Raw genomic sequence first — 15,139 nt, 5'->3', positions numbered from 1 at the left:
TTCTATATACTTGGTGTCCACACCTTTGGAGCAACGATTAGCGCTTCTCGCCGCGAAATCGGGTAGCCCGGGTTCGATTCTCGGTCGGGGCAAGTTACCAGGGTGAGGTTTTTTCCTGGGTTTACCCTCAACCCAATATGAGCAAATGCTGGGTAACTTTCGATGATTGACCCTGGACTCATTTCACCAGCATTATCACCTTCATCTCATTCAGACGCTAAATAACCTAAGATGTTGATAAAGCGTCGTAAAATAACCTACTAAAATAAAAAATATATATACGTGGTACAGTCATTAAGTTCTGAGACTGGGCGCATAGTGGCGGTATGGTGCACTAGAACAGATAGGTGGCGCCATGGTATGGTACCTTGTCAGTCTCTCGTCCCAGCAAGAGACAGTTGTGTGCATACAGTGTAAGCAGAACTACGATCTTTGTTGTGACGGTGATTTGAATGCGCGAGTCGGAACTCGAGTATGTGGCACAAACGTTTTTCGCAAGGAAGAGACAGTTTGGAGGACGTGCACACTGGTCGGCCACAAACTATTCGAACTGAACTCAAGATCGAAGAAGTTGCAATGTTGTTGCGTGCCAACCGCTCCCTATCGGTAGACGATCTCGCAGCAGCAATAGGAGTCAGCCATGGTACGTGCTACAAAGTTCTGTCTGATAACCTGAACATGTCATGTATTACCCATACAGTGTGCCACGCATCCTGGCGCAAGACCAACGTGATGGTCGCATGACGATTTGTGGTAACCTGATCAGTAGTGCTGATGATGATCCAACGTTTCTCAACCGGATCATAACTGGAGACGAAACATGGTGTTCCCTTTACAATCCAAAACTGAAGCGATAATCCGCCACCTGGGAAACGCCATTATCGCCACGACAGAAAAAAACCGCGACAAGACAGGTCAAAAAGCAAGGTGATGCTTGAACTGTTTTTGATTCAAATGGAATTGTTCACATGGAATTCATCCCACGAAGTGCAACTGTAAACAAGACTTGCTACAAGGACCGTTTACGCGATTCAATTCGTCGTAAGCGTCCTGAGCTTTGGCGTAGGAAGAATTGGCTGTTGCTACACGACAACGCCCCTGCACATCGCTCTGTCCTTGTCCAAGAGGAACTTGCAAGGCAACAAGTCGTTGTTTTGCCACACCCTCCGTACTCACCTGATCTCGCACCATGCGAATTTTTTCTCTTTCCCCACATGAAAGCAATTCTACGTGGGCGTAGATTTCATTCGGCCGAAGAGGTTTTTCTTATTTTTTTTTAATTGGGTTATTTTACGACGCTGTATCAACCGTTTTGATATCTTAAAAATCTGGCAACTCCAAGTGGGTTTATGTTTGGAAGTAAATCCTGAAAAGTCAACCGAGTTCTCTAAAAGCCATTTGTAAGTGGTGGGTTTATAACTCACAGTGGTCACATTGTGTTTTTAGAGTGGCGTGCTACAACTTTGAGCTTATTTTCAACGATTTAAGTACTTTTTTTTTTCTCCCGTGTTTTGTGTGTAGCGGGATCAAAGCTTCACCACCAACTTTTGTTGGGAATCGGAGTTTTGTGGATCACTTTGTCCCCAAAATGTCAAGCCCAATTTAGAGGTGCGGATAACATCTCCCTGCCACAAATTGTTACCAAGAGAGTTTTCATAGAGTGGACTGGAATTTTATGCGTTAATTCATGCATAAAAGAGGTAATTGTGCCATATTGCTTATAAAAGTGGCTTAAGAAGGGATTGGGATTTTAATTTATCTTCTGAGTTATGTGTGAATTATATAAAAAATGGTCAGTTATCAGTTTTAATACTATATAATACTGACTCAAAACACTAATTCTTCATAGTACACAGAATTATATAATTAAATACTGAAAAGTTTTTCTAGCAGATTTTCCCACGAGTATTAGCAGACTTCGTGTATAAGTTGGCAACCCTGCATACAGTTCCTCTACAGTAGCTTCAAGGCACTGCGGGCAATAGGAATGCGTAGGAATTGTAGGAATGTAAATTTGTGTAATGTGATCATGATGTTAATTAATATTTTGATAAATAGTTACTGAAAAATGATTTGGAAATATTTGTAGTATGTGATCAAAGTAACTTATTTAAGAAACAGTAGTGAAATATGCCTTCTCTTTATAGAAAGGAATTTGTGTATGGGATTAGTGATTTGTTGATGTCAAAACTAACCTTACTGTATTTTGTCATTTCCAATAATTTAAACTGTAATTTTAAATTCCCCATGCCTTTGGTGTAACAATAAAATAAAAAAGTAACAAAAATAAGTAAACGTAATCGTAACATATCCAAGACATGGTTTTACGCACATTGGCTCCTCGAGTATGGTTCTTGGCAGTGGTCCTATGTTGTGTTGTATTTATCTTTTATTTTGAAATGCGCGTAATGAAACTGGAAGACAGCAAACGTAAGCTTGGTAATTTCATACTCTATATTGAATGCATTCTGTTTGTGCTATAGTTGTTTTCTGCATGAAAATATAGCGGAGGCTCTGAAGGACCGGTGTAGAGAAGCTCCGCCTACCATTCCCTCCGCCAGACACTCTAGCGGATGTTATTTTACCAGGTGTCGAACGCGCAACACGAGTGACTATAGGGGAATTGATAGCAGCAACAGTTATTGAGTTTCAACTGAATGTTTTATAGAACATAAAAATTTAAGTAATCATTGGAGGTTGATGTAAGCATTAGCAGATAAGTAGAGGTCTTAATATATTTTGTTCTGAGATTTTTTTTTGTTCATTTCTGATTTAGAATATTGTTTGCTCGGAACTTTTGAATGTTAAGAACTTAGTCATTTTCATAGTAGCTTTAGAATATAGTAACTATAGTCCGTCTCAGGATCTGTGGAGGAGAAAGACGAAACAAAACCTCTGCGCAAGTGGTATGTGAGAGGGCTTGGGCCAATCACTGCTTTGGGGGAGGTATTGCTTGAACGAAGCAGGAGGGGATTATTTCTATCTGAACTCTACTCTACCTTTTACCACGAACAACTTACCCCTTAGCGGACTCGAGCTGATGCTGCCCGCAATACACTCCAGCACCAGATGGACTCTGCCTCTACTCCACAGATTCTTGGGACGAACCATACATTAAAATTTATGGTATTTCTCTAGAAAAGATACACCAAAGAAAGTAATTTTCTTTTTCTTGACTGGTTTTTGTGAGATGTATACAGTGACACTGTTTTGTTTAGCTGCGCGGTTTTCATTTTCCTGTCGCCCACCGCTAGGAGTTTATCAGCCAAGCAGCCATCCGGTCTGCCGGTACTGAAACATTAAGGCCGTGTCTCAAAGCTACATTTTCAGCTGAAGTGAACTAGATTGTTGACTAAATAGCCGGATGTGACGTCAGAAGTTATGATCCAAAGCTACATAGTGCATAGCAATCAAGTCCGTAGTAGCTAGTAAACGAAAATGCTTGCTTGATTGTTGACTTGTTCACTAAATAAACATGGATACCTCATCAGCAATTGGGGTTATGAAATCTGAAAATGCTTTGGAAGTGAAATAATGTAAATATAATGTGGAATAGCACGTTAACTTTGAACACTGACATTGTTAGTACTTTCTGTACAATGTTTTAAACATTATTGTAATATATTAAGCCTCATCTTTTCCACATAATTCGTAATGAAACTGCATTAGGACACTGCCTTCTTAATTTAGTACTGCACCGTGATGTCATGGTTTTTAGAAAAATAATCTATGAAGAAGGCCATGTTTCAAGCATACATTTCCAAAGCTCCCTAGTGTGTAGTTCACAAGTCACCTAGTTGCTAGTCACTAGTGTGTAGTATGGACTTGAGCTTTGAGACACGGCCTTAGTATAGAAATTTGTACTTACCCAGCTCAAAGTAGGTGTTGAAAATGTCCCCCACCAACTGCTACACACTGTTGACACCTTCTTATGAAATTGTTAATTACTTTAAGAAGTTCAGCTTCACTGATTGACTCGATTTCAGCTCTTATAAATATAGTCTTTAAGCCCATTTATTGCATGCGGATTTTTCCCATAAACCTTATTTTTCAGTGCCTCCCATAGATAATAATCGCATGGTGTTAAATCTGGACTTCGTGGGGCCCACAAATTTTTACTGATAATTCTCCTTCCGAAAATTCGACGCAATTCTGTCATGGATTCTTCGACAATATGAGCAGTAGCGTAATCTTGTTGGAAATATACTGAGGAATGTTCTCCATAAGTCCGTCTAAAAATGGGTCAAGGATCTCATTCACATAATGCCTGCTGGTAATTGTGCCCTGAATGAAAATAGGCTGAATAATTTTGTGTCTGTTCATTGCACACCACATGCCTATTTTTTTTTTTTCACTTTACAAAAGTGTTTCGAACACAAGATGGGTTTCTCCTGACTGATACCGATGATTTTGTGAGGATACGTGTCCATTTAAATGAAAATAGGCCTCGTCAGGAAAATAAATTAATGTCGGATCAATTTCCTCAGAATTTACTTTCTCTAAAATACAATTAAAAATGCAACTTCTTATTGGGATCTTGTTCATTTAACTTTTGAAATACCGGAATTCTGTATGGCTTTAATTTAAGTAATTTTGTTGCTTGAGGAGCGGACTCGTAACTTCTGTTTCCTGCGCCAAATGCTTAAGAGATTTTTGCGGAGTGTGCTCTGATCTCTGTCCTATCTCGTCTAATTTTTCTTCTGTAAGGACATGTCTCCTCCTTTGTATTTTACGATCATTTACTGAATCTCTCTGTTTGAATTTTTTGGCTAACCTTCTTATTGTAGTGGCATTAGGCAAGGGTCTATTTGGAAATTTGTTACAGAAGTTCTGTTGTGTTCTCGCACAAGATTTTCTGTATTTTATGTACGTAGTAAACATATACACACGTTCACGTAATGAAAATCGCATTGCAACAACGCCGAACACACACACACACACACAACACAACATGACTGATTCAACCTTCACGCACGAGTGCAGATGATTAACTCGCAACTGTCACTGTATGGCGTGGCATTCGTTAGTGGAAACAGGCAGGAAACACACTAGCTGTGCAGGTAACGCGGGAAATGAAAACCCCGCGGCATAACAAAACGGTGTCACTGTAGTTTCAACATAAAAGTTGTTTGATACTTACCTGTATATTCTAATGCATTGTTGTAGCCCCTCCCTCATTGTACTTGTTAAAATATAACATTCCAGAGGCCGAGGATGCAACACTAATTCGTCCTGGACCTCTTTTTATGTTGAAAGTATTTGTTTCTGAGAATTAAAACCACGTGTTCATCACTATATACATCTCACAGAAGCCAATTAAGCAAAAGAAATTGTGCTTTCTTTGGTGTAGCTTTTCTAGAGAAACACCAAATTGACATTTTAACTAATATTTCCATGAAACATATTTGCCTTATTCTAAATTTTATTTTATAGCTTTCTGTACAAAGAGAGCTACCAAAGGTAGGCATAATTTATTTATCTACTTGACTTTTAGTCGAGTTATATGTACTGACAACAAAAGAAAAATTGAGAGGCGACACCAATTTTGAACTGAAAATCAACTACTTCGTCTTCAGCCCTCATGTCTAAACACTTACACAGCCTCATGTGGCCTACTGAGCACGCCATATTTGGAACTGAATGACTCTTGAAATGCATTCCCACCTTGTATTGCAGCATTGCTAACATAGGTCTATGAATTCATCTCATGGTCCTTCGAAGAATTTTCCTGGACCTAAATATGTTTATATGAATAATGGTGCATTCAACTCAAACATTTTCTGTTGAAAATTTGTCTTCCTTTGGCAGTGCTCTTGTATAAAATTAGACCTACTTTAGTTATTTATGTTTGTTTCTTTCAGCTATATTTAAGAATCTATGCAATTTTATTGTGTGATTTATTAGAACTGGCAATTGCCCGAATGCAACTTCGCGAAGTTGATCAGCGCAGAGGTTCAAGCCGCCTGGAAAATGTAAATACTCAAGATCTTGTTGTTATCTACAATCGAGTACCTAAGACTGGATCAACAAGTTTTGTGGGTGTTGCTTATGACCTATGCAAACAAAATGGATTCCACGTGCTCCATATCAACATTACGGGAAACATGCATGCATTATCACTAAAGAACCAGGTAATGAATTCACATAGAGCAGCGATTTTCAACCTGTTTCAACATGTTGCACACTAAAGGTGTAGGCCTAATTTAAAATTCCGTGGCACACTCATATAATCTAAACCAGGCCTGCACAAGGTTTGCGTTCTCTGAGCTGGCTCACAGCTCATGAGCGGAATGCAGATATTAGCTGCGCTCTGTATAAGGGTGGACTGGAAGAAGGGATGATTTCGTACAAAATATACACAAAAAGAAGTACTATTACGAGTGTTTATGAAATGAATTCCCGTTCAGTGTTTGCAAAATTATCTTGGACTATTATTAATTAATAAAGAAATATTTATTTTACAGAAATAATAGAAATTCTATAGCTACTTAAATGTACAATATCATTTTGTTATATTTTTGGCATACACACTGCACTCCACTAGATAACTGAGTGGTCGTTTCCCTCTCCTCTATGTTATTCTGACGTATCTTCCTCTCCATTTCGGTGAGCAGTAAGCACCACTCTCCCACTCCGAAGGAGCGCGCGCACTCGTTGAGTGCTGTTTGTGCAGGCCTGATCTAAACCAGTGGTTTCCAGCCAGGGAAAATTTGGAAAATTTTAGGAGGACTTGTGCTATTCCAAGTAGTTTGGTTGTAATTCCTTAATATCTTTTCTCCTTTTTTGCCTTCCTATTCTTATAACATTAATATTTCAAGTAGTTTGGTTGTAATTCCTCAATATCTTGCCCCCTTCTTTGCCTATTCGCCCATCAGTAACCTCCCAACTGTTACATTTCGGTCTTAGATATATCAGATTAAATCGATGTAGGTTAACCCAAACTACATTACCCTGAAGTATTTTACATTTCTCCTGAAGCATTCTGTATATGATACATTTTTAATTCTTTTATTTGCCTTTCAGTTTCAATTTGTTTGGAACGTATCTCACTGGAATTTAATGAAACCTGCTCTTTATCATGGACACCTGGCTTTTGTTGATTTTGCACGGTAAGTAGTATGGTATTGGTTTGCTAATTTATATTACATTCCAGAAAAATGTCATTGCTGGATAGTGTAAGCACATGGCTATGCAGGGATTTAAATGCTTCCACAGATACAGAATTGTTTTGACATAGTTAACATTTCCTTTTAGAAACACAGCTTTATCCACTTAAAATACAGTTTTAATTGTTTGGGGTGGAAGTACAAAAATTAATCTTAGTGCGTTAAATTTACTACAAAAACGAATAATTAAAATTTGTTTGAAGAAACGTTTCGATTATCCAACTAAATTAATTTATTCTGAATTTAATGTATTTAATAAGTATAAGTATACGCTGTTAAAATTTTATCATAAAAATCGTAATAAGTTTGTATTACAGACACACAATTATGACACAAGACGAAATATTAATTCAACATTAGTAGAACCTAAATGTCTCACATCTGCTGGTCTAAAGCATAGCTTTAATTTTGGCCCTCGGTTGTACAATGCTTTAACTAAATTACACCCAGAACTTCTAACATATAACTCACTGACATATAACAAGAAAATAGAAACGTGTTAATATCTTCAATTTGATTAAATACATTTATAGCCTATGTGTATGAATTAATCAACCTATATTATATTTGTATTCTATAATTTTGAAATATATATTAGTCCTACTTTTCACATGCGATATTATTCTTCTCTAGTGTTAATATTATATTATATAATTCCATTGCCGCTGTAATTATATTTTAGTTCCTATTTTATTTTACTTATTTATTTTTATTATTATTATTATTATTCTTTTTATTTTAATATTATATCTGAACTGCGACCGAGAACGAGCGCTGCTCATTCGGTCTCAAATTTTGTTAATACTATTGTATCTTCTTTTTATATTGCTTGTATTATTTTATTTCTATTTCTCTTGTTTCTTTTGTAATTATATTCTTTATTCTGTATATTTAAATTTAAATAAATAAATAAAATAAATAAATAAATTACTCATGTGTTTGCAGTTGAATCACCCTCGACAAACTTCGATATTTCGACAATCTGTCAGATTTGCTCTAAGAAGCATGACATTGGGCTGGCTGGTAGTTCATTTGTCTGATAATCTTTTTCCAGAATTTGCTAGCAGTTTGCAAAAGCTAAAATAAACAAGTTACGATCGCATTATCTTGACTAAACTGTTCTGTGAAGTGACAAATTAAAAATTGTGCTTTCATCTAGAAGTACTGACTTCGATATTAAGCCCATTAATCTACTGGGAGTGTATAATACTTACTTGAATTACAAACAGAGTTACAGATGGTGAATTAAGGGTATGGTAACCTTTTGATTCCTTTGCTATGGCAATTGCAACTACAGTAGGATCTCAGTTATGCATTATAATGGATGGGAAGGGGTGACAGTTACCCAAAAATGGCGGATAGTCCGTTTCTTTAAACATTATTATAGTTTAATGTTACTTTGCAACAGTGATTTTTTAAATTAAGAACTAATCATGAATCATTTTAAAAATGTCACTTTCTTTTGTACTTTGGTTGCATTTAGTTTTTTTTTAATTTATGTCCATTTTTAGTGTTCTCACATGAAGAATATCCAGGTAAATTACACAGAAGAGAACAATTTAATATATCTGTTATGTCAGCTCTGAATATTCTGGATTTTTTTATGCATCTTTTGTTCAACTTTGTAAATTTCCAAGACTATTTATTGAATTACAGTAAAACCTCGATAAGATGCATCCGCTTAGTATGCTATCCCGTGTAATACGCTTTTTTTTGTCTGGTCCCTGCACATTTCATATATAACGCCTTTATAAAATACCCCATTTGTTGCGCTCAAGTCCCGCATAATACGCTGTTTTGTGGAAAATTTTCGATGTAATTTTCATCAATGTACTGTAACAGCAATGAAACATCTTGATCATTGAATTCACTGGTGCCATTAACCTGAAAAGTATTGGTATTCGACCCTTTACCTGCGCCTTTAAACCTTCATTCTTCATACCTTAGTATACCCCACCCTCTTGTTACACTTTCTTATTCGACTCATCTGCATGGTTAAAGCCTACATACAGTTACAATACCTCAGCCTCTTGCTAACCTTCTGTCTCAAACAGTATTCCTCACTTGGCAGTAATAAAATTCTGGAAATTTTTGCTGGGCAGTTTGTTGTCCTTTTGTGTATTGAAGTGTCTGTGAATGTGATTACAATGAGTGTTAAACGAAAAGCCCTTTCTCTGTCGGAAAAATTGGGAATCTTACGAAAGTACGATGAGAACAGTACTCTTACTCAGAAACAACTCTCTGATGCATTAGGAATCCCATCATCGATATTAAGGACGATAATAAAAAATCGCGACTCAATCACTTCAGCTGCTACGACGGGAGGATGTAATCGCAGAAACTGAAGTGTGGTAAACATGAGGACTTGGAGAACACGCACACAGCAAACAACTATAAATGGCTTTTTTTTTTCGAAAGAATTAAGTACAATACATATTGTAAATGTCTTTAACATACAGTACAGTACAGTAATTACATAATGGAGTAATACTGTATTATCTTTCATGAATCATGTATTTCAATAAAGAAAAATGCTAATAGATACTGTATATAAGTCAAAATTAGTATACCCGCCTAATACGCGGTCCCAGTTAATACGCAGTTTACGCACTGTCCCTTGAACAGTGTCTTATCGGGGTTTTACTGTATTTAAATATAAATAATGAAACTATTGATGATAATATTTTATCTTGTTGTATTCTAGCCAAATAATAGCTAAAATGAAATAATTTCAATGTACATGAAAAAATATTGAAAATTAGTCCACTTAGAAGTAAAATGTACGAACACGGAACAATGATACATCACTAATAGAGCTTTTTGATGGGCATTGATTGTTTTTAATGCTCTGATTTATTATTTTCTTATTAGGTTTGGAGTGGGTCAGCGTCCACTTTATATTAATTTAATACGAAAGCCACTAGATCGCTTGGTTTCATACTATTATTTTCTTCGGCATGGAGACAACTTTAGACCTCATCTGATTAGAAGGAAGCATGGGGATAAAATGGTATGAATAACTGTTAAATTTGGTGTTTAATTTTAATGACAGTTTTAAATATTTTACTCTATGTTTCATCCTTACAAGTTATAACTACTAATCATCATCATCATCATCATCATTATTAATAATAATTTGATGTTATATTCAATACATAAAAATGATTTTTTAAACACAATTATCATATGTAATAACATGAGTGATGTTGAACTTATTGATAAACCCACGAGTCACTTTAGTGACGATCGGATATATCTAGAGAAATTTCAGATTAAAGTCTGCTCGCCCATTTGATGCCCAGGCGGTTTCCCTTGCATTAGTATTCAATTTTTTAAAGGTTAATGCCGGTGGAGAAAATTGAAGCTGGTTTTCTTTCAATAATTAACTCCAACTGCAGGGATGGGCGTTTCTAGTTATGTGTTGTTGTCACATCCCTCTCCTTCATTATTAAACAATAGAATTGTCTGTGCCTAATATATTATATACCATGTTACGTTCATTGCTGGACGGACTGGGAGAAGAGGAGTAGCGGCAAAGTCATTTCCATTTCCTGCACTTGAAAGGTGAGACGCTGTAATTGTCAATTCGTGTTCTGATTGTCACTGGATGGAGAGCTTTGCCTGGCTACTCCACTCTTCAAGTCAGTGTATTGCACATCTTTTATAAGATTTTAGTTTTAACAATTTAGTAGTAACATGTACAGGAAAAGGAATTGGTTGGGTCACTGGCTGAAAAGAAACTGCCTACTGAAGGATGCACTGGAAGTAATGGCGAATGGGAGAAGAGTCCGGGGCAAAAGAAAATAGGGGAATATGGGGCAGGACGGGGTATAGCCTTTATCTTCCCAACAAGTAGTGCAATCTACCGAATTTTTTTTTTAGAACTTCAACTCATGTAAATATATCATCACACAACACTTACTGCCATTCTTTGCATCTGTTGTATGTTATTTGGTTGCTGCATCATATTGTATCATTCATTTGCAACTTTAAAGTGTTCTCTTGTCACACGTAAGTAGAAATGAGATTTATTTAGATAATCTATTTTAATGTCATATTATAGAGTGCTTACCTGGCTTTTAATTCCGAAACTTTCTTAAATTTCGTGCGTTATTTTTCCTGCCAATACCTCATAACTTAGAAATTGTGACTATGGGGCAAAACGGGGTGGGGTATAACAGGGCAGTACATCCTGCCCCACGTCATATTTAATTAAATTTTGCCTCCTGTAACGGGTTGTTCATTCTGTTGTTTGTCAGAAGAAGGTTGAATTAGATGCATATCATGTCTGAAATGGGCTCACAATTGTTGCACAGGAGTAGACAGTGAAGATGAGGATGCCACGCACATTTGCGTATTTTGCAAATGACTTTTTCTCAAGTAAACTTGTAAAATGTTGTAGTATTCACATTTTCAGTATATAATTTTTGTCACTTTTGCCATTTAATTATTAAAAAAAATAGATATCCCATTTTGCCCTATATGTGGGGCAGAACGGGGCAAAACACACATTTAGAAAAACTAATTTATTTTAAGGTTATAAAGACCGGATTTCACTCGAAGTGCATATTTTTTTTACTTGTTTACAGTGTAATAAAAGCATATATGTCATAAAACCCATACATTTACATTATTTGATACCAAATAAAAACATTCCGTCCTGCCCCATGTTCCCCTATCAGGTGATAGACGACATTAAAATATATGGAGCATATGAGGAGACAAAGAGGAAGACAGAAAATAGGGAAGATTGGAGAAAGCTGGGTTTGCAGTGAAAGACCTGCCCTTGGGCGAAACACTGAATGAATGTACAGATGTTGGTGATACTCCCACTTGTTGCACTAAACAACATATAGATTTTACCGGACTGTTTTCCAACCTATGCCCTATGTCGTGTAATTGTTTCTCAGTTAATACATGTTTTCGCCTTTCTTTCTTCAATACTGAACCTGTATTTCTGAATTTTTGTATAAGGTTATAAACTATACTCTTACAAAGATGGATATCTTTGACAGAATTTCTACACTTCGCAAAAGTATCATAAATGAAAACATGCTATTCAACACTGAACTTCATGACACTACATAAAGACACAATGACTTCAATAAAGAAAAATATAAATGAACTACTTCTTATTGCGACTCAAAACGAACTAACAATCACCAAGTCTGACCTATTTTCAAGCGCAGGAAATGGAGACGATGTTACCTTTACTTCCCTTTCTTCCATTCGGCGATAATTGGAACACACTGTTTAAATAGAGCTCCAATATTGTATTGTATTGTATTGTATTGTATTTTATTTGTATTGTATTTGATTGCCAACATTTACATCCATGTAATGTGGACCTCACAATTTTTGTATCCGGTGCCACAATTACATTCATTACAGATATACCTTATATAGACGCTCTTATAATTTGACTTTAGACCCCATTTAAATTGATCATTATTTCCTTCTTTAAAAAAGAAAAACTAACAACTTGATTTAGAACATTAAAAAATTCTCACCTTTAAAAACTTAACAACTTGATTTAGATCATTCTAAATTGCCACTTTTACGACTTTGTTTCTGATTTTCAGTACACTTATATCGAACACATACTGTTTCTGATAATACTTGTTACTAAAACATACAACCCCATTGTCCAATAAGTTCATTATTATGTCTGTTTGTTGTTTGCATCTCCTTTTTCAGATCTCACTAATTTTCTACATATTATACTTACTATTCTAGCTAGCCTCCTCCGCCAGACTCCTCACCTATTTTCAATTATCTCTCTCGTTATACTTAAATTCCTATTACACTCCTCTAATTCATTCAAAATTGACACTTTTAACACTCTGTTCTTGATTTTCAGATCACTTAGACTATATCGAACACACACTGTTTCTTAGAGCTCCAATAATAGCTAAGACACAATCTGACAACATGGAAATGACTCCACGTGGACTTAACAGCTTTCTCTAAAGAATGACATAATCTGATTGGCGATGGCAACATGCTGATTGGCACAGTATGACAAAGGAATGCTCAACGGTATTTTCAAAAGTCAAATCAATAATGAAATTAATGAAAGATATGCCAAATGTTAACGTTCAGAGAATTAATCACTTTATTGTTACGGTAGCATGCTTCCAAGACTTCCACTTTGATGCCTCCTGGGTATCAAATGAGCAAGCGGACTTTTGTGAGTTATATTTGTTAGGGCTATTCCACGAATTAAACGAACTAATGGAACTAATAAAACTCATAAAATAAGAAAGTATTTAAAATACTTACAATAAAGATAGGTGCTCACTTATCAGAAAAAAATTATTGTACGCATTCGGATTTTTATTATAGTATTGCTCACTTATCAGCATTTCCGAATTAATCATCAGAGCATATTTCATTATAGTGTTCTGAGCTGAATATGGAAATAAAATGAATAGCTCTGTAACTCAACCTATGAAGAATATGCCCGGTTTATTCAATATTTCCCTAATCTCTTCTTTTTTCATATTACATTGCTATAATTCTAATTTGATAAATTGTAAAGCTCGTCATACTGTTAGACTAACAAAATAAGCTTTGCGTCATCCATTTATTTTATACCTTCAGTATTACAGCAATTGGAGTCCTAGCAGTCAATTTAATTTTCATGACTTTCTTTATTTCGATTCTTGATCCATATGGAAATTCGTTTAGAACTCTCTGGTTAGAATTCTGGATGGAATCCGGTCATGTGGACAGAGGCGATACGGCGAAATGTGCGATGCTCTATTTAAAATAATGCAAAGAATAAAAATCTGAACACCCTGAACACATCTGTTTCTGTAAGTGATCGCCTACCTTAAGTAACATCTTAACCTCACAAAATTGGTCACTACAGCTATGGTCTTAAGGCTGTCAGCATATTTACCACCAATGTATAAATTAAAAATGGCGCTGGACATTGTAATAAATAGTCCAATACTTTTGGTAATTTGTAGGGCCAGTTTTACAATAAACCTAAACTTCCTTAGCATGACTTGTGACTTGTGTTATAAATTTGGTACTGTATTATAAAATCACCTCTTGTGGAAATTTTACTAAACTGACTTAACTCATTCTTCCTGAATAGTCTTCAATAAATAGCTATTTCAAATTTACTAAATGTCATTTCAGTTACACGTTTTTCTCACAAGCTCTCTTTACTTCAGACCTTCATAAAAGCATATAAATCAAGTTTTACTGTACCTTTCGATCTCTACATAGAAAATCTGTTGATTAAGGGGATCCAGTACGTCCTATCTCGCCTACGTTAAAATCATTATTTTTCATGTAGCTTTTCTCAGAAACTGCTACTAGTAGGCACTTGATTTTTTTACACGTTATTGTTACATATACTTACCCGAATTTAACATAGCCAATTGAAGGAAAAGTGCATAGTACATTAAATATAATTTTTTTTGTTCCGGTCCAAATTTTAACTACAGTTTTCAATATATATCAGTACATAATTATTTTCATTATTTAGATTTATTGAAAATCCAATGTTAGATTAGGGACAAGGCTTGTGGCAACGTGCTCTGAAAATTTGAAAGTCCTATGTGTAATAGAAGCTGAAAAAAACTGCATTTTGTAAGAAAAAAAACAAACTTATAGAAAAACGTTCAAATAATTCAAAATATTAAAACTTTTATTTTCATTTAAAATATTAAACCTTTTTTTTTCATATATATTGTATACTGTAATAGTTTCATATATTGAATACTGTAATAGAGAAAAAAATAAGTTGCAATTATTGGAAAATGCTCCCTGTGGCTGTACAAACGAACCCCGTCATAATCCAGAGCCTACGCCGTTTCATGGTACCGGTCCCATCTCGACCGTAGTCCGCTCCAGGGGCGGCTAGTCATGCTTACCGATCAATGGGGGGTTCAAACCCTCTCCATGTCACTGGTTAGATGCTAACCCTACTAAATGAGACTGTTAAATTATCAATACAT

At 35.6% G+C, this 15,139-nt stretch overlaps 1 protein-coding gene across 2 annotated transcripts in view; it reads left to right on the top strand.

Annotated features, from left to right (window-relative positions):
- Positions 1 to 1,406: 1,406 nt before the first annotated feature.
- Hs2st (Heparan sulfate 2-O-sulfotransferase) overlaps positions 1,407 to 15,139 on the top strand; it is a 38,447-nt gene continuing 24,714 nt past the window's right edge. Inside the window, exons 1-4 of one of the 2 annotated variants that reach the window (XM_069822358.1) lie at positions 1,407 to 2,430; positions 5,905 to 6,131; positions 7,024 to 7,109; positions 10,038 to 10,176. In XM_069822358.1, the coding sequence (XP_069678459.1) occupies positions 2,319 to 2,430; positions 5,905 to 6,131; positions 7,024 to 7,109; positions 10,038 to 10,176 (564 nt within the window). In that variant the 5' untranslated portion in view covers positions 1,407 to 2,318. Of the gene's footprint in view, positions 2,440 to 5,904; positions 6,132 to 7,023; positions 7,110 to 10,037; positions 10,177 to 15,139 lie in introns of both variants that reach the window. The other variant, XM_069822357.1, reaches the window with a different exon arrangement.

This window comes from Periplaneta americana, chromosome 3 (genome assembly GCF_040183065.1).
Source record: "Periplaneta americana isolate PAMFEO1 chromosome 3, P.americana_PAMFEO1_priV1, whole genome shotgun sequence".
Taxonomy (NCBI): domain Eukaryota; kingdom Metazoa; phylum Arthropoda; class Insecta; order Blattodea; family Blattidae; genus Periplaneta; species Periplaneta americana.
Note: the sequence above shows the minus strand (reverse complement) of the source record. Positions and strands in the feature narration are given on the sequence as shown.